At 50.9% G+C, this 19784-nt stretch overlaps 6 protein-coding genes across 6 annotated transcripts; 2 read left to right on the forward strand and 4 right to left on the reverse strand.

Annotated features, from left to right (window-relative positions):
- Positions 1-2691: 2691 nt before the first annotated feature.
- BDV14DRAFT_197371 (uncharacterized protein) lies at positions 2692-3564 on the forward strand (the record flags this gene model as incomplete). The annotated part of the gene is made up of 1 exon (XM_073772662.1): positions 2692-3564. One exon carries the CDS (start codon positions 2692-2694, stop codon positions 3562-3564), a length of 873 nt encoding a protein of 290 aa, XP_073631107.1.
- Positions 3565-3802: 238 nt separating this feature from the next.
- On the reverse strand, positions 3803-4947 carry BDV14DRAFT_206792 (isopenicillin N synthase family dioxygenase; the record flags this gene model as incomplete). Its single annotated transcript, XM_073774990.1, has 3 exons — positions 4402-4947; positions 4216-4335; positions 3803-4149 (listed from the first exon to the last, which is right to left on the reverse strand). The coding sequence occupies exons 1-3, from the start codon at positions 4925-4927 to the stop codon at positions 3803-3805; spliced, it is 993 nt and encodes a 330-aa protein (XP_073631108.1). The 5' UTR covers positions 4928-4947.
- A 641-nt stretch (positions 4948-5588) lies between these two features.
- Positions 5589-6134, reverse strand: BDV14DRAFT_197373 (uncharacterized protein; the record flags this gene model as incomplete). The annotated part of the gene is made up of 2 exons (XM_073772663.1): positions 5589-5794; positions 5888-6134. The coding sequence occupies 2 exons, from the start codon at positions 6132-6134 to the stop codon at positions 5589-5591; spliced, it is 453 nt and encodes a 150-aa protein (XP_073631109.1).
- A 2715-nt stretch (positions 6135-8849) lies between these two features.
- BDV14DRAFT_197374 (cytochrome and DOMON domain-containing protein) lies at positions 8850-9674 on the reverse strand (the record flags this gene model as incomplete). The annotated part of the gene is made up of 1 exon (XM_073772664.1): positions 8850-9674. The coding sequence occupies one exon, from the start codon at positions 9672-9674 to the stop codon at positions 8850-8852; it is 825 nt and encodes a 274-aa protein (XP_073631110.1).
- An 834-nt stretch (positions 9675-10508) lies between these two features.
- BDV14DRAFT_206794 (type I polyketide synthase) lies at positions 10509-18250 on the reverse strand (the record flags this gene model as incomplete). The annotated part of the gene is made up of 8 exons (XM_073774991.1): positions 10509-11871; positions 11923-12010; positions 12065-12464; positions 12506-14290; positions 14324-15347; positions 15401-17548; positions 17600-17721; positions 17798-18250. 8 exons carry the CDS (start codon positions 18248-18250, stop codon positions 10509-10511), a joined length of 7383 nt encoding a protein of 2460 aa, XP_073631111.1.
- Positions 18251-18601: 351 nt separating this feature from the next.
- BDV14DRAFT_197377 (alpha/beta hydrolase) lies at positions 18602-19657 on the forward strand (the record flags this gene model as incomplete). Its single annotated transcript, XM_073772665.1, has 2 exons — positions 18602-18709; positions 18776-19657. 2 exons carry the CDS (start codon positions 18602-18604, stop codon positions 19655-19657), a joined length of 990 nt encoding a protein of 329 aa, XP_073631112.1.
- Between the last annotated feature and the right edge of the window lie 127 nt (positions 19658-19784).

Consider the following 19784-nt stretch of genomic DNA (forward strand, 5'->3'; position numbering starts at 1 on the left):
TCCCAGCAGCAATCATCTTAAGGCTCCCCATCTTCGAACTGTGATTGTCGCACGAGTAGACATAATTGATCGTAACAAGACGCCCACCAGCCCTATGAAACGAGCCGCATTTCGAACATCCACCGACATCCCAGATGTCCTGGTACGCTTCCCACATGTCGTTGTCGCTGATTCCGCAGGTATCGCCTTGGATGAAGACGCCGCAGCCGCGGGTCTGGTCGCCCCAGCAGTTGCCGCTTAGGGAGGTACCACTATTGAGCGAACAATATCAGTATGATTGGATATGAAAGGAAGGGAGGGGGAATGGGGAGAATCACTCGCTCGTATAAAAGGGGTCATCATTTCGATAGAGCGTGCTGACGGCGTGTTCGCACCAAGCCAGTAAGCCTGGTGTCGTGCACATCCCTGAGCCCTTATAGTCATATGCGCCGGGATCTGGTTCGAAGACGTTGGTGAGGGGATTATACCCCTGCGCTTGGATGACGAATCTGCTGGTGTCGACCGTTGATATCCCGATGAGCAGTGTCTATTGATAGGTATACCCTGTAACATTGAGAGTGGTGGGTCTTATGGATTTCTATGCCCACGGGGGTGCGGTCAATCCTTCGGGGACAGTGCCGCTGTATTTGTACAGTGTTGTGCCCTCGACCATTTAATGGGCGCAGACAGATTCGTCCTTTTCGAAGCTGACGCTCTAGCCTGGGTTGGAGTCGAAATTGCAGCCAACAGAGTCCCAGATGTACAGACGGATAAAGGCGTAGGGGACGAGGATGTCTGCGGTATAGGTGGTCGAGTCCGCTCTTGGTGATGCCTTGTACTTGGTTATGGTGTTGCTACTGGGCAAGGACTTGGTTTTCACAGTGACTGTGTTAGACCTTGAATCAAGCTGTCTACTGTCTCCAATTGCTGTCACATGGAGTGAGTAGCTAGTCCTAGATTTGAGCCCGCCTATAGTGACGCTTGTCATTGACCCTGGAACACTGGCAATGACAGTGTCTCCCCAAAAGAGGTTGTATCTGAGGGCATTAGACACGGAGTTTTACGATAGCTTCGCAGAACTGTGGTCCGAGGTCTGAATAGTGAGCCCTGACACAGTTCCGGCACTGCTACTAGATATCCACGACGATGCATCCTCATTCAGCAGCGAGCCGCCTTCCACTGCGTCCATCATCACCTGCACGTATGAATTGCTAGGCAGAGAGTCGTACGGGTTTGGAATTACATCATTGGTGATTTGAAGGAACGCAATACCGCGTTTGCGAGCCAAGTCAGCTACATCCTTGACATCAGATTTAGGTACGTCGTATACAATGTGCCAAAGCTTCCGTGTGTCTTTCGGGGTCTAATCGTTGGGTGTGTATGAATTGAGATAGGCTTCATAGGATAGCTCGAAAGTAAAAAGGGTGTCCATAGTATTCTCGTAGCAAGATTCTATAGGCGATCTAGGGTTGAGAACAGTATATGCTCTGGGGTGCTTCCGTTTGAAGTAGTTGTTGATGTACTTGTAGAGGTCAACATATTCGTTGTCGCCGCCACACTCAGGCTAGCCCTCGTCAAAAAAGATACCGCCAATGCTGTCCTCATAGAGCTCGTACCACATATCAGTGTCTTCCTCTATCTGAGCCGTCTAGTCTGCTAGATTCTTGGAGCCTAGCCGTGTTTTAAGTTTCTGAGTACTCACATCAAGGTACCCAGTTCTGACATATCCGAGCACTGTCTTCCTAGAGGTCTTTGTCCATTAGCCCGCGCTATTGTGAGCTCGACCGAGGAGATCATACCCCTTCTCGACCTCTACATTGAGTACGGCGCCACCTTGGAGTCAGAGCCGGAGCTCTTGTTCTTTGCGGTGCGTCCACACGTGGCTCACAGCGACCTTGAGCTTCGATACCTGCTGGAAAAAGGTCTCGATCCGAACGTGGCCTCCCCTGAATCTGGGAATCCAATACAAATGGCCGTAATGGCGGGGAGGGAAAGTCTAGTCAGAATTCTCCTTGACGCAGGGGCTAACCCAAATGCTGTTTCACCCGGGAAAAGGCAACTGAAATTAATTCCTACGCAGGTGGCGGAAATGTTACCACCTTCTGATTACCGGGATGCTATACTTGGTATGCTTGCGGCACAGCAAGGCTCCTATAGGCGACAGCCAATTCAGGCCTATGAACGAGGGTAATTGGGATTCAGAGCGCTTAACGACGTTCAATTGTTTGCTTAGTTTCCTTTGATTTCCGCCAAGTAGGTAGGACAAGTCTAAGAGACCCTTGTTTAGTACAGCGCTTAATGACGGGCGCAGTCTCGGACAAGGTATCGGCAGAATTATGCGCATTATTGTCCCTGACTACTCGGCGAGCCTACATCAGGCATCAGTTGAATTATGGTCCTGTTGCTGAATGCAGGGTAGAATAGATACTAGGCTTGGGTGGGGGCGGATGTTCTCTGTATCACTCCGGCCAGCCGAAGTGCCACGGTATGGTGCTCGCTCTGAGCCCCTGTGTCCATGATATACCTTGAGATCCGTACTATCCTGGTCGAGGTTTCATATAAGCTCTTACTCTGTCCTTGATTGGGATATTTGGGCCACATCGACCGTTATCCACAAGCCAAGGTTTCTCTTTTCTGTTTACACACCTTGCGACAGAAAAGTTACGCCTTACAGCTAACAGAAATGTCTGTGTTTACGGCAGGGTATTTACCATGAAGTTTCTCCTAACCCTGGGATGCCTTATCATTACCCCCTTGCATCTCGCCAAACGGTCTCGCCCGAAATGCGGTCCTTCGTTGGCTAGCAATGATTCGAAAGCCGCTTCAAACGTGGGATTTATCCGTTTCGAATGCAATTCCACCTCTCTGCAAAAGCGCATGACGCTGCCAGACGGTGACATTGGGAACTTGAACGATAAAGCGCTACCAAACCTCACGGAGGCGATTGTGCCTGATGGTTATTTCTCAGCACCCACAACAGCCGATCTGAGTACCGCCGTTATGAAGAAATTCGGCTCTGTGGGCCGCAGGAAGAAGTACAGCACAGGCACGTCAGGGCTATCCGGCTGCACCACTATGTATGTCATCAGCCGCAAGGGTGTATACGCCACTCACTGGTGGGAGAATCTGTCCTTTGCACCAGACCCTGAATGGCGGGGCGCGGGGACAAGCACAGACGAAGAGTTATTCCAGGCAACTGTTATCGACTTGCTAAAAGACGGAGGCAAGTACCATCCCAGACTAGACGCGCGCCTAATCGAAGATGACTACATCCGGGCATACCTTCTGCACCCGAAGCAGCCTCACAGAGAGCTTACGGACGGTAGTGGCTATCCTGATCAGTGGGAGAAGATACGCACTACTGTTGGAGAGCTTGTACCGAAACTGCAGGATCGTTCGCGCTGGACGGGTATTCCGTATAAAGGGTTGAACGCCGATGATGAGAATTTGTTTGCAGACGGTGGGACAGCAGGAAAGAATTTCATCAAGTACGGTCCTTCACATGACTTTGGCGGTTTCAGAGGTGCTCTAGCTATGCTCTGGGTTGAAGGGCAGTCGACTCCATACCACGAGGATATATGGTAAGCTTGCCTACCTGTACCAAGGACTATTTGTGGTTGTGAGGGAGTTTTGTGGCAGACTTTTACTGGTTATTCCTTGTATAGGCATGGTTTTGTAGATAGTATGGTTGACCTTCTCTGACCTCTTATATTGAATTCTTTAATTCGGGTTAAATCATCAAGTCTCCTCAGTCGTCCGCTACGAGGGTGTACGACATTTTGGAAAGCCTCGTTATTGCAATTTGAGAAGCCCTCGCACCATCCTACGCAACAGCCTCTTGCACAACAGTCCCAGCAGCCCCATAACTCTGTTTATACCGGTTAACAAGATGCTCCTTAACCTGAATCGGCCCATAATGGGCCTTGGCTCCAGGGGCGATACAAGTCGGCAAGCATTCCACAGTCATGTCCAACCCCCCGTCGTTGAAGAACGCACAGCTGTACCTGTCCTTCCCGCTAAGGGGTGATATGACTCGATGCATAGTTGACTTGTATCTATCGTTTGTCCATCGTTGCATTAGGTCGCCGATGTTGCAGACGAAGGCGCCCTTTACGGGAGGAACATGGTGCCAGGTGTTGGTTGCTTTGTGGAGGACTTCGAGGCCACCGACTGTAGTTCGAATTGTCAGCTACATAACTCATATTGTCTCGTGGTTGAATCTAAGTGATAGTTTACCGTCGTCCTGGAGTAACAAAGTTAGGGCTCCGAAATCAGTGTGTGCGCCGACACCTCGGGTAGTTCCGGCTGCATCCGGTGGTGACGGGGGGTAGTGGTGAGCACGGCAGAGGCAGAGACCTGGAACGAACATCTAATTAGCATCTTATCCGGGCCTCCAGGTTCAGCAATCACTATCTCTCTCACCGTCTGGATCCGCCGCAAAGGCATCGAAGTACTCCTCCTCCAAACCCAGCGAAAGCGCCATAAGCCGAAACACCGCCTTCGACAAGGCATGGACGGCGTCAAAGTACTTCATGTATGCCTTTTTAAAATCCGGCATGCTCTCCGGCCACTGGTTCGGTCCCTGAAGGAATCCTCCCAAGGGTTTCGGCCTTCGAACAGAGAACCCCTCCTTCTGATCGGGACTCGCATCCTCATCGAGCTCATCTAGCTTCTGACCCCCAATGCGCTCGTACCCGCGAAAACACGGAGAATGTGCTTGCGAGACTTTCTCCTTCTCTTCTAGAGGCAGAGCAAAGAATCGGGCACATGTGTCTGTAAAATTCTGCACGACCTCGGGAGAGACATTATGTCCGATAATCTGGAGAAATCCCTGTTCTTCACAGGCTTTACGCATCTCGGCTGCTGCGTTTGCCTTGGCTTCAGAGTCGCCATCCAAATAACCAGATATGTCGATGACGGGAATTTTCATGGTGGATGCGTGCGCCATGGTGATGTATGGGGGGTAGGTAATATCTTTCGCAAAGGTTGAGTGCAGATCGGGGTATATCTTCATGCAATCTGAAGTCTCGGAGATCTGCGAGAGCCAGACGGACGCGGGGCAGTGCATGCGCAGGCACGAGACGACGGAGATGCGCGCTCGACTCCAACACGTTCTTGATAAGATATTGCTAAGCTCGAATGGGTTACACCTATCGGATATCCCGTATTACCGCTACAGTATAAATACCTACGTCGTTGAACCTCTTATCTCAGTTTCATGTCCTGGGAGAACGATGGAAGCCTCTTGATCCGATGTCACGTGGTGATGCCTATAGTTGCTTTTGTCGTCCGTATGTCCTGCTTGAAGGGCCACTCATGCTCTAATTTATATCAGATAGGGTGACAAACATCAGAGAATCATCTAAGATGACAGACGTACATGTGATCTGGACATCATCCCTGACGGAATGGGGTTTCCCTTTACAAGGCACTTTACGGGATATATATATGTTACTTATCTACCGCGAGCGTGATGAGCAGCTTTCATTGAGCTGAATCCGGGAGAGAATCATGAAACTTACTGAATACTATAAACGTTTCAGTGCGGGTGGAATTTACATCCAAAAGGGTTCGGTAGTTTGTCCGACTTGCCCTAACGCATGCATCGGCTACAATCCAGATGTCTGCGGACCCGACTCCATAGACTTGACCCCCGTGAAGCATGAGACAATGGTCGCCATAGCCGCTAAGGCAGTAGCCAAAATAAAAGTGCTCTGCAACCCAACGACATAAGCATCCAAGACAACACCAAGCTCATCACCCTTGAACCTGTCCCTCACACCCGCAGCACCAGACTGCAGAACCTCACTCGGATCTAGATACTGTCTCAGGGCACCCGGATGGTGAGCAATATACGACGAAAGGGTATTGTTCAACAGAACCTACGCCAGCTGCAAGAATATCGCACCACCGGTAAGCTGAAAGAACAATGTCAGGGCCATGGCCGACGACAAGGACGAAGCATCGACAATAGCCTGGTTAACGATGATCGGAACCTGGCATGCAATCCCGACGCCCACGCCCGCGAGCACTTGGACGCCGATCCAGAATGGCGATGGGGTGTGCAGGTCCATTGTTGTGAACAGCCCGGCTGCAATGGCTGTTGCTGCACTGCCCAGCAGCATAGGTGGGAGACCATATCCGACGGTGGACATGTAGCGTCAGATAGAGCGGAGAGAATACCACATCCGAGCACGAGGGGCACAGTTCGAACTCCAGACGCCATGGCGAAGAGACCTTATACAACCTGGAAGTACAGCGGGAGGTAGTAGAGGGTCGTGAAGAAAAAAGCAGCGAGGAAGAAGATAACACCGCATTTGACGTATGAGGCTCCGCGATATCATGGCATTATCACTTTGGTACCATTCCCAAACGCAGAAGATCAACCCGATGACGCCAAATGCGAGAAGAGTCCCGATAACATCGCGATGACTCCAAGGCTTCAATGCACCACCCCACTTCAGGGCTAGGAGGTAGCTCGTCATTTATCCTGTGAAGAGTACCATCCCCACAATGTCAAGATGTCCAAGAATGATTGGCCATGTCGCTGGCTCAGGCGCACATCCAGCAGGGGGTGAGAACACCAGCAAGACGCCAACGATCGTCACAGCGTCGATTGGCAGATTGATCCAGAAGCACCACCGCCACGTACTCTCCGTCGTAAAGACACCACCCAGCAAAGGCCCAACAAAACTCGCAACAGTATAACTCATTCCAAAGATGGCGGTCAGTGCACCCCTTTTACTGGGTGCCGCGCTAACAGCAAGGATGGTGTACGCTCCATAGGAAACACCACCTGCACCAGCGCCTGCAATGGCTCGTCAAATGATCAATGTAGCAGGATTGTGTGCTACAGCGCATATAAGCGACCCGACCTCAAAAATGATCATTGAGACCAGGAAACAGGTTCTGAGCGGCAAGAAACGGTAGATCTGATTCGGTGGTGTATTGGACGGTGTCTTCAGTTGGCGTTTCTGCTTCATTGGGCGTTGAGAGGAGATGTGGAAATTCTTGTGGCTCTTTGCTTTGCTTACCTACTTCCATAGGATACCCATCTCCCACTGTCGAAGGTAGTACGGCGGATGACGGCACAATCGTTTATTAATGTCCAAGCCCTTTTCATCCCACGTTATCAGTGAGGGCAGTTGTTTTGGCACCCGCTGGAGGCCTTGTATTATCCTCCCTTTAGCATCGACCAGCTCTCGAGATCTTCTGATGTCCAGGATGCCACTGCCGGCGCGGTGATCGGTGCGTACGGACGGCACGGCTCACTAGCTATCGATGGGTGCCAGTGTATTGGGTCAATATATCATGTTGACTGTGAAGACACCGCCAATCCACGGATACTCAATGTGTATCCCGGTCCCACTCCATTATCCCATATCCGAACAGGACGCATAGACATTCCCTTGTTAGGGCATCCTTGGCAGCCCCCTTGCGTTAGATTATTAATCGATGATACACGTCACTTGACCCTAGAAAATTGATCTTGCATGTAAGCCACTGCAGAATGCGATCGACGTTACACTGCACCCCTCGTTTGTAGCATGATCTAGAACAGGAACCTGGGATCTGGTTTGGATCTGGTATCCGCAATCCACTTTCGGCGCCTTAGGCACTCGTCTCCCTTGCGCGTTGACATTCGAGATTTCGGCAGATTTGAAGCGTTTCCATCATGAACTGACCTCATGATTGGGGAGTAGTACGTGCCCATCTGGCGCAGGTGAGTGTCGTTATATTCATACATTTCTCCTCGTATCTGTCATGTAAATTTCGCCCGAATGGACGCATCAGAATTCAAGCGGGTAGATACATATATTCCGGGGATGTCCCCGACGTTGCATGGCTTCGTAAATTGGGCACCGTAAATGGATATAATCGACCTTGCCGGATTGCTGCACATTGTAGCGGCTTATTGGAAGGTCCTTGAGAGCGCTGTTCAGTCACAATTCGTGTATTATGGACGATGGAACTCGATAATATCTTCGGCTTCATCGACTCTCATCGGATGCATCCGACAGAGACCACCGGATCGATCCGACAGGCGCCAAGGCGGCTTCTTCCCGCGGTCATTGATGCCTGGATTCTGCGCACATCGGGCAAACGCTTTTACAGGTGAGTGGCTCAGGCATTTCTCGAATCAACAAGACGATATAAACTATGGGGTACATTAAACAGCGCCTTTTGTCGGCTCATGACGAGCTGTTGATGCTACCTACTGAGAAGGAATAGAGTGCTGGATGTTAGACGAGATCTTTTAGTCAGAGATGTCTGGGCGCCGAAGATGGAGCTTGAAAGCGAAATATGCAGAGGCCAAGGTGCTAGCAAAAGTTGAAGTATTTGTAATATGCTCTTTAGTTGATTTGTGGGTTGGTCATACCCCAGGCACAGACAGATCCTGCGAGGTTACAAGATACCAAAACCGGAGACGACAACCTTCAGTCAAGAGGAGAACGTAGCGATGAGCGAGATACATCGATGTAATTTCATATACAATATGGGTAATATGTTAAAACAACAATAGTACTCCATGATTGACAGCTGTCCTTCGCCTTTAGTACCCATCATCCGATTAAGCAAAATACTGCTCTACCATACCAAGAATAGAGGCACGAACAGCACCGAAAGACTTGGTAGGTACCACCCTAGTCCTCGTCCGACTCGACATCCCTATACCCCCCCAGAAATGCCATCATCAACATCCGACCGAGCGCCATTTGCCGGCTTCTGTACAAAAGACAACCGTGCTCTTACACCAACGTAACCCACACCAAGAACCACCGCGATAAAGACATACCAAACGAAAGCCACATGCCACCCTCCGGCACGACTGTCATACGCACCAACTTACAGAAACCCAAGAGCCCCATTCAAAACACCAAGCAAGATTCCAATCGCCCAATCCACCTATGAACATACGCATAATAACTCTTCCCGTGCACGCGGACGAAATGCCGATGCTGGAGGTATCCCAGGGCCGGCTGGACGAGGATAAATGTTGAAACAAGTAAAAGGCCGAGAATTGGATGCGCATGTGTAGATCTTCCTGCTGAATCCCAAAGGTTGAAACCTAACACTGCGCCAATGAGCATGACTCCCACGGTTATAGCTTGTAGCGGCGCATGGATCTTCATAAGTTGGTATCCAAATGGATCGGAGAGGGCAAAAAGAGGAAACAGGAGAAGGAAGAAGATGGACATGAGGATGCCATGTGCAATTGCTGCGTTGTATTCGTTTGATCCCCCGCTGCGGCCGTGATCTTCTGCTACTCCTGCCGGTCGAGCAGCTGTGAAGTTGGGTTCTGAAAAGAGGTCTCTTGACGAGGACGGATCCGTTTTTGCACGGGATAAATCCACGATGACTGCTCCAAAGGCGTCATGGAAGCCAATTGGTACGGTGAGGTCGTCGGACCTCAGTGCGTCCTTCTCCTCCCCCGCTTGAACTTCCTTGAATGCCCATACCCATTTCGTGTTCGTGCTATCAGGGTCCATGAATCCGCCGTAACCCTCGAGACAGGTGAGGCACTCAATAGCAGCTGTTAGGTCTGTCGTGTCAATATCTGACGCTGGAAGTACTGTAATTCTGCTATCCGGGTTGTAGGTTGGTGGTATATGGCCCGGTGCCGTCCTTGGTGACACGGGGACATTACTTGGACTGGAAGAGGCGTACACAAGGAACATGTTGGCGTCGGCCATCTTGGTGCCTTGCGCGAGAGCAATCCATTCTATTGACTTTGGAGCCTGGACACGAAAGAAGAGAAATGTTGGATCGTTCTGGGGGACCGTGATCGCAAGGTTATATCAGACCGGTGTGCGGCGTGGAAGGATGCGGTACGGGCGGAGCTGTAAGGGACTGCAGGCTTTTATGTTAGTTTATCATGTAGGAGAACTAGGTTTGAAAGAGTGGCAGGGAGCATACGGAACGGTAAGAGCCAATGTAGAGCAGTGCGAATATTCATGATGGGCCAAGGGTGGGGAGTGTAAATGGAAGGAATATAGAAGTGGCCGTGGATGGTAACCGGGTTTTAAAAGCCAGCGAGATGACTGTAAAGTAAACTAGTAGACTATTACCCTAGGATTTACTATTTTGAGCGCACTGGCAAATTATTTCTACATATGTGGTGTCTTACGCCAGATTGTAGCCTCCAATGATGTGGACAAATTTTGACCTCAGGGATCAGTTAAGAACATTAATTTGCCATTCTACGTGGATTTATGCTGAGACAGTACCTGTTCTGCCCATGATTTGTAACTTAGTGGTGAGCAAGATTCATATGCCTTAGGCATACAGGTACTCATCGGATGTATCCGAAACATTTCCTCGGGCAACCCGTCTAATCTGTAACTCATGTCTTAGGCTTCAACACCCCCGTTTGGATTCATCCGATCCGCTTATATTTCACCAAGGCTTTGACGGGTGGGTAATTGCTGCCCAAGGCCAACGACTAGACCATTTTGCCTGCGCGCTCTGTTCATAGTAGACATGTATTGACGTCTGGTACTCTGATTCGGTATAGAATAACTGTGCATCTAGGCAACATACTGCCTCCTCAACCTCTCCACCGTGACTCTCCCCAGCATCTCTATTGTCCCGCCATTCAGAATCTCCAACGTACTAGCCTCAACCTCCAGTCGACGCCTCAGCCAATTCCGAATCTCAACAATGACCAATGAGTCCACGCCCAGCGTCACCAGGGCCTTGGATACATCCAGCTCTTCAACGGGTCTCAGCATAAGCTCGTAGATGTGCACGCCTATTTCATGCGTTACGAAGCAAAGAGTCTCTGGATCGTCGAGGAGCGATGGTGTAGATCGGGACCGAACGGCGCTCATGAAGGTAGCCAGACTATCTCCAGTCCCGGTGCTAGATCCGGTATTCTTCAAGAGGCGCGCGGCTTCAATGTTTCGGTATATGTCCGCACGGCGGTCGTGTTTCCAGAGGACGCGGTTGCTGGGGTCGTCCATCGGTTTTGTAGAGCGGAGGCCGAGAGTCAATTGGCTTCTGTTGGTTATGCTTTCGTCGGAGTGGGAGGAGAACTGCTGAACAATCGATTGATGCAGCACATGGAAGAAGTCACCTTCGTCGAGGAACGGCATACCTGCACCGCGGAAGTACTCCTCGACGCCTTTGTTCTCGCTAACGTATCCGACGCTTGCCATAGCACCGATGTTCAATATCGACGCTGGTAGGCCGAGCGAATGCCGATACCGAACAAAGGCGTCCTGGAATGTATTGGCAGCACCATAATTGGCCTGGTGAGCAATACCGAACGAACCCGAGACAGAGCCGAAGATGACGAAGAAGTCGAGGTTCGCGCTTGCTGCGAGTAATGCCTCGTGAATGTTCCATGTTCCTGACACCCTAGGTTTCAACGCGGCGCACCAGTTGCTGTAATCCATTGACAAAAAATGTTGATCCGCTAGCACCATCCCCAGATGTAAGACGCCCGCAATGGGGCGCTCCTCTTGTACTTGTGCTATTGCAAATTTCATAGCCTGAGTATCGCCAACGTCTGCTTGTATCATTTGAACGGAGCAGCCTTGGCTCTCAAGCTCATGGGCGAAACGCTCATGCTCAGGTAGAGAGCCAGCCTTCCGAGAGAGGTAGATTAAGTGTCGTGCACCGCGTTCGATGAGATATGTGGAAACAGATTGGCCCAGTCCTCCAAGACCGCCGACTAAGAGATACGCGGCGTCGTCCCACAAGCTCAGCCCTGGCGGGATCGGGGCGTTCCTTGGTTGTGGATTCTCCGGAATCTCGATAATCGCTCCACTTACTGTGTCGCTGACCTTTGTGAGCTGGTTTTCGAGTTGTTGATCTGCCGTAATGAGTTTCACCGCGATAGGCGTTATGTGACCTTGGTGGTAAAGAGAGAGTATCTCCTCAAATAGCCTATCAATGTCAGATGTTGACTATATGTTAGGTATCAATTTGCAGCCTTACCCCTGGTACAAATCTTGTAAGGTATTGATGTCGACAGAAGCAAAGCTCTTGTTCGACTCGACAAGTTTGATGTCCAGACCTCGTATGTCTAAGGTTCGTAGTGCAATCAACTGGAGATTAATCGTTTAGTCAGGTTGCCCACATTGTTCAGGAAGTCTCCCTACCTTTCCACGTGGAGCTAAGCACCTCCAACAAGCTTCGAGCTCCTCGCTATCTGGAGTATCGAACAGTACAACATCTACCCCTCGGTTGTTTGTCATGTCCAGCAAAGCAGGGAAGAACACACCGTGCGAGGAGTCAAGGATATTGGTTTCAAATAGGCCCAATGCGGCGGTCAGATATCCTGCCTCACTTTGGTTTGCAGCGCTAGCGTATACCTCGACCCCCAGCATCCGACATATTTGGATAGCAGCATGAACGGCGGCGGTGGCAGCACCGTGCACAAAAACCGTTTGTCCCCGACGAATGTTCGCTACCATGATGAGAGAGTAAATGACAGTGGCAAATGGCAGAGCCATGCTAGCCGCTTCCTCCAGGTTTATCTCGTCAGGATCTTAACTGCCTGGTTGGCTGGAATTGTGACAGATTTTGCGAGACTGCTTTTCCCGTCTCTTGCTCCTACGAGAACCATGACTCTATCACCTGGTTTGAGCGCGCAAACACTGGGCCCAACCGCTGCAACCGTGCCAGACCCCGAAGATCCCTCCACGTCTGAGTACGCAACGTTAACAGTTATATCGTTGTCGCCCAGGCGAGCGCGAGCAGGTAAGTGCGGTGTCCAAATAAAGACCTTGGACACAGCCCCTGCAGCCTCGTTTGGCAACGGACCGCGGGTCTTCTCCATTCTCAACGGGTACTCAGATGTATCATAAGACTGGGCAAGCTCCTTCGAGACTCCCGTCCAGTGGAACCTGCCCACATGAACGATCCCATTCCGCATAGCATATTCATGATCAGGGTTACCAGATGAGGCCCCTGCTGTTTCTTGAAACTTTTCAAAGACGTCAATGGCTGTTGTCGCAACCCGGGGATCGAGTCGATCAATCTCTAGTGTTGCAATTGACGGAGAGAGCTCCGCGCGGATACTCCTCATAAGACCCAGTGTGAGGCCAAAGGCTGGCTCTGTTACTGGGCCAATCTGCGCTGATCCCATGACCCAGAGGAGCTTCGATGAACCGGATACCAAATGATTGACGACTTGCTGGAGGAGCGCAAAGTTCTCGGTGGAAATGTTGTCCACAAATGGAGCGTCGATTTCAAGGAGAGAGATGATATCTTGGTAGACTGGAAGCTGTGATTGGTGTCCTAGAGATAGACAATGCAGGTCAATGTGATAGTCCTTCTTCTTTAATGCTTGTACAATCATCTCGACAGGCTGCGACCCGACTTGGCCTTCGCGGAGTAGGAGCGTAACGCTCGGAAAATCTGAGATCAGACTTCTGCTCGGCCTCGAGATCATATTCACTCCGAGGTGGTTCCTTCCATTGGGATCATCATGAACAAGGCACTCAATGCCGTCAAACCCAGCACGACGGAGCTCAAAGTCCCATCGTTTGGGAGAAATTATCGGCTCCATTGCGCGGTCATCGGCTTCACCAAGCCACCATCCCGGTAATGGGCCCATAATCAGATTAATCATTTTTGCCGCGGCGGGCGTAAGTTCCTGGAGGAAGAATCTACCGCGTGGATGAAGTAGTGTTCGAACATTTTTCAAAGTCACACTAAGTGTTTCAGTCGCATGAATCACATTCGAAGCAATGATCAGGTCGTATGATCCCGGTTCAAACCCTTGCTCGACCGGATCCCTACCAATATCCAGTGTCTTGAATTCTAGACCTGGATACAATTCAAACCGGTCTTTAGCTGCCGTGAAAAAGCCCGATGAGACGTCAGTGAATGTGTAGTTGGAGTACGTTGGTTCTCCGTTGATGGATGTGAGAGCCTGCAGGGCCAACAGTGTTGTGCCGCCCGTCCCAGCGCCGATTTCCAGAATCCGCATCGTCGGGTTTGTGTGTCCGGCTGTTATGAAGAAGTTGGTCGAATCTATCCTGTCGCCTGTCATGGCGTAGAGCTTCGTTAGGCCGTCGTCTCGGATGTATACGTCGAGAATCTGCATTTCACCTTTGAAGACCTCAACAGCATTGTCGACGAGACGCGTCACCAAGTCAGCGACAGATGAAAACTCATAATCGCGATCCAAAACTTTCCCTTGCAAGTTCTGGATGAGGGCTTGCCGGTGCAGTTGATTCAGTGCGACGATATTGTCACTGTTTTTTACCAGTGTGTTTTCACCCCTTCGCCCTCGATCAATGAAATCTTCAATCCATCGGTGAAACTTGTCCCAGTGGCCGTAATATGGTGCATGCTCCTTTATCCGATGTTGTATTTCGAGAGCACAGACAAAGACATACGTTTCCATTAACTTTAATGCGTCCAAATCCTTCTCTTCCGAGACCATAAGGCTGTCTAGCTGGACAAAGTCCAAGTCAGGCCGCCAATGTAATCTTGCCGCAGCGATTCTGTCATCTCTGGAAACCTTTTCATCTTGTTGCTCGAACGTTGTCAATCTGCAACCGCGCGCCGAAAGAAGGATTTTATCATCTGACGCAACTATTATCTCGCCATTGACGCCATTGAGAGCCCCCTCAGCTGCAGAAGCGGTTGCGATGACACGCATTGGTGAATCACTCCGAGCCAGGGGTTTAGAACTGATATGAATATGGTCGACACCGGTTGGAAGGAGGATTTCCTCAAAATGATGACTGAGTCCGTCCGCCGCAGCAAGACCTAGTAACTGAAGGCACTGATCGATTGTAGTCGGGTGGAGAGGATAATCTGAGCCTGTTACCGGAGCAGCGCAGAGCGATGCAACGGCTGCCCTCTGTCCAGGCATGGCAGAGACGTCCTCCAAGCCTTGGAAAGTTGGCCCATAGTGGACCCCGACCCGCGAGAAGATTGGATAGGGCGCGCGGACTTGTCTGGGAAGTGGAACGTCGTCGTAGTCAAATACTGTAGTCTCAGGCAATTGTTGGTCTCGTCCACCCCTGGCCTGACCGTCGCAGTGTTTGGTCCACACATTGCCGTTGTGAGAGTATATTGTAAAGTCATACCAGCTCATATTATTACCTGGCGATGGCTTGAAAGATGTCGAAATTTCAACTGTCTGCTCATCGGTCAACACCATTGCTGATTGAATGTTGAAATGGCGAATGGTAAAGCTATCTGCGCCCGTGATTTGCCGAATGGCCTCGCCTGCCATAGCAATGTACCCGGCGCAAGGAAAGACCATGTCATTTAGTACCTTATGGTCTTGTAGCCAGGGAGCATCACGTAGCCGGAGAAGATTGCGCCATGTCGGCTCAATGTCATTACCTTCGAGTATCCGTGAGCCGAGAAGCTCGTGGGGTGGAAAAGGGCGAGATCTCCTGGAGAATGTTAGCTACCCATAGTGAACTTGGTAAAGGATGCTTCGACATACCACTCTCTTGTAGCTCGAGTCTCGGCCCAGTGCGATACATCGTGTTGCCATGGGTAGGGTGGTAAATCTGTCAGGGTCACGTCACCGCTATTCAATTTCTGGAGATGAAGGTCCACTCTGCTTAGGTACAGCTGTCCACACAACTCGAGAATACTCTCCACAGAGTTCTTGCCTCGGATAAGACTCGGAAGGTAGCTCAGTCGTCCTTTCGTCACGGTATTCTTGAATATCTGGCGTAGAGGCCCTGACAGCGCTGAATGTGGACCGATCTCCAGAAACAGCTGGTCGGACTGTTGCTGGCTGGCAAGTAGTGTCTTGACAGCTGGGTAGAACTTGACCGGAGACTCTAGGTTGCGTCGCCAATATGCACCGTCGAGCAACGTATCACATGCAATTCTTTTACCGGTGACTGTAGAAATGAAAGGGATCTTAGCAGCCGACGGGTGGAGTATGTTCCTCAGGTTTTCCTGATACCCTGGCCCTACCTCTGCCATATGGCTAGAGTGATAAGCCATGCCATCTGTCTTAAGAAAACGGACAAACAGGTCCTTGTCATCGGCCTTAATCTGTTCCACCACTGATTCAAGAGCATCTCTGCTTCCAGATAAAGTAACGCTATTCGGGCTATTGTCGCAAGCAACCACCACATCGCCGTCCAGATAAAGTTTTGCCTCGGCACGGCCCATCCCAACGGCAACCATTGCCCCGGACCCTGAATGACGTAAATGACAAGCAGCGCGGCCGCGATAGTATGCGATGAGTATAGCTTCATCTGCTGTAATTGCACCGGCGGCGTATGCGGCCGCGATCTCGCCGCTGGAATGGCCGACCACTGCTGATGGGGAAATACCCACCGTTGACACCAGTAGGTTAACCAGCGCAATCTGAATCGCGGTACACAAGGGCTGAGAGAGCTCCGCTTCGTTAATCCGGCTCTTGGGTTCAGGCTTGAGGAGTTCATCGACTAAATCCCATGTCGGTGGATGTGGTGATTTTGCTAAGACGTGGCCCATACGAACGAGATCGTCCCGGAACTGAGGAAATCCCCCAATGAGCTCCTTCCCCATTGCTGGACACTGGGCACCTTGACCAGTGAAGACAAAATACATGACAGGAGTTTTCTTGGTTCCCTCCGCTGGGTAGATGATTTCACTGTCGTGTTTGGACCCCAAAACGCAAAAAGCTCTATGCGTCAAATGCTCGCGCCGACATGATAAGGTGTATGCAAGGTTACTGGCTCGCTCTGGTGCACGCTCCACGTACTCCTGGATTTGTTGTGCCTTCGTTTTCAGCGACCCCTGTGTGTGCGCGGATAACACAAACAGACTCGGCGCAGATAGATCTCTCTGTCGAGTAGACATCCTCACACCATGTGCAGCAGCAGACTCAATTATAGCATGCGCATTGGCACCAGTGATGCCAAATGAATTCACACTTATTCGTTCCGGTCTCCCGACAGGCCACGGCATCGCCTCTATGGGGACGACCATTCCCGCTGCCTGGAAAGGAATGTTTGGGTTCGGGGTCTCAAAGTTAACTTGGGGAGGAATAGCCCTATTCTCGAGCATCAAAATGGCTTTGATGATGCTGGTGACACCCGAGGCACCCTCCCCATGACCTACATTTGCCTTGACGCTGCCAACGTAGGTCTCTCTGTGACCGCCAAATGCACCCGCCAACCCGCGCATCTCAAGCGGATCGCCGCTGGGAGTTCCTGTTCCATGAGCTTCAACAGAGGGCGTATCAAGCGGATCCAACCCAGCAACCTTGTAAGCGCGCCTAATCAATTTCTCGTGCGCTACCGGATTCGGCGCGCTAATTCCATTGGACATACCATCACAATTCACAGCTGTAGCACGAATGACTGCACGGATTGGATCTTGGTCGCGAACCGCATCAGATAGCTTCTTGATCAGGATTGCATTGATCGCTTCACCGCGGGCGTACCCATTTGCCGATGCGTCAAAAGTACGGCATTGCCCCGTTGGTGAGAGGACGCCAGCTTCTGTCTGTGCGATTGTTTGTGTGGGTGTGAGAATCAGGTTTGTCCCTGCTACTATTGCTGCGCTGCAGGCGCCTTCTTTCAGGGATTGAGATGCCTGGTGGAGGGCGATCATTGACGAGACACAGGCAGCTTTTATTGTCATGCTGGGCATTCACGTTAGCCGGCTGTCTCCTCATAGTCACGAAGTAGTTTACCTTGGCCCCGTGAGGTTATACTCGTACGAGATGCGATTCGAGATCGCAAAGTCCCCTGCGCCAGAGACATTCAGCATCCCGCCTGTCTGCTGTGGGTCTTTGTTTAAGAGATCTTGCCAGTCCTGTGCATACTGTACTTAGTACCCTTTTGTAATACTCTTCATTCGACGGTAGAGTTTAAGTTAGGAAGAGTCTTACATCACCCCAAGTCCCAACAAAGACCCCCGTATCTGTCCCTCTCCACCCGGTCTGACCAGCATTCTCCATACACTCCCAAACGACCTCTAACAGCATCCGTTGTTGCGGATCCAGTTTCGCAACTTCCGCGGCCCCCATATTGAACAATGAGGTGTCCAGTTTGTCAATTGCATCTGATTCATCCAGAAAATGGCCTCGCTGCACTCCCGTGGTGCCCGGTCGCTTTGAGGCGCTGTAAAAGCCTGTGGCATTGTACCTGCTGCTCGGAACTGGACCGCTTGTCTCTTTGCCATTGGAAAGTATACTCCATAGAGCCTCGGCTGTGTGGATCTTTCCCGGTAGTCGAAGGCCTATCCCAACGATTGCAATGGGCTCGTGGGTGGTTGAACCGTCGTCGCTGACCTTGCCATGGTCAACGCCGTTGGTCGAGCCATTCATGTCCAGATTCCGCATACTGAAAGTTGATTTCCAGTATACAAAGTGTCCTCCCCCATATTTACAAGCAAGTGGTTTGCTGATATAATAACGAAACACGTGCAGCAGACTTGTTAGGGCTAACTGTACTGTATGTTACTACCGGGTACAATACAAGTTCATACGACCATGCACACCCCTGTTAAACAGAGCTTGCGAGCCGCGTAAGATCAGATCCTTCTCGGAGTAGGTCGCCTTGATCTAGCTGGGCAAAGAGCGGGATTTCGGCCGTTAATGCCGGTCTCAACTTCCCTGAAGAACTTAGGATTCTACTTCTCAGGGCCTGACCACGTTTGCTTCCCCTCACCGACAACACGGCGCAGACTACCAATGGCAAACTATCGTAAAGTGCAGTTCAAGACCCTCGATGGAATATTCCTGCGAGGCAGACTTTATCCGGCTGCACAACGAGGTCCAGCGGTTATACTAAGCCCCGGGGTATGTTTGTCCATACCCGTGCCCTCTACGCCATGCACAGCAGAGACGTTGACTAACGACTAACAGTTCAATGTTGTCCTCACAAACTTCCCACCCGGAGTCCCTGAAGAATTCCAGAAAGCGGGCATCACCGCTCTTGTCTACGACCCCCGCAATACCGGTATCAGTGGTGGCTTCCCCAGAAACGACATTGACCCCATCCGCCAAGTGGAAGATTACTCCGACGCCTTAACATACCTAACAACTCTCGATATCGTGGATAGCAAAGCAATATTCTTCTGGGGCATCTCCCTCTCAGCCGGCCTTGCCTTATCCGCAGCAAGCGTAGACCGTCGAATTGCAGGGGTTATTGCTATCGCGCCCATTTTCAAATTCCTACCTGTTACGGAGGCGGACGCAGCACGGCTGAAGAGGAACATGTTGAAGGATCGCGAGGGGCAGGTGCTTAAGGGGGAACCGCCGTATGTTTTGCCCATTGCGGAGAGTCTAGCGGAGATTCCGTTTAATTCGCATGTTAATGCCAATATCGATGGAGATGATGACGGAGACATTGATGGAACGGAGGATAATGCGACGGAGGTTACAGGAGAGGAAGATAGCGGAGAGGAAGATGAGGGTTACCGCATTGACCCATCCTTGACACACAACCCCTACGGAACAACGCTACAGTCATACCACCGCATGTTTCTGTTCGAGCCCGTTCCTGAGGCCATGGTGAAGGAAGTCTGGCCGACGCCCGTGATGTTTCTGACACCGGAGAAGGATCAGATCTCACCGCCGGAGAAACAGATTGCTGTTTTTAAGGGCTTGCGAGCGCCTAAGCGTCAGGTATTTGCACCGGGGAAGGAGCATGTTTACGTTCTGCACGGCCCGGAAATGCCGATGCTCATGAAATGGCAGATTGATTTTGTCTGGCAGGTTGCGAGGGGACTGTTGAAGCATAGGTAACCGAAGGGATAAGAAATGTCATGATAGGCTCGCTTGCCACAATCAAATATCGAGAGAATGCTAGAATTCCCACCAGTCCGCATAAGCATACGCATACGGATCTATAGTCTTGCACTGCTTTTCGGCC

The sequence above is a fragment of the Aspergillus stella-maris genome (assembly GCF_047715825.1).
Source record: "Aspergillus stella-maris strain CBS 113639 unplaced genomic scaffold BDV14scaffold_10, whole genome shotgun sequence".
Lineage (NCBI taxonomy): Eukaryota > Fungi > Ascomycota > Eurotiomycetes > Eurotiales > Aspergillaceae > Aspergillus > Aspergillus stella-maris.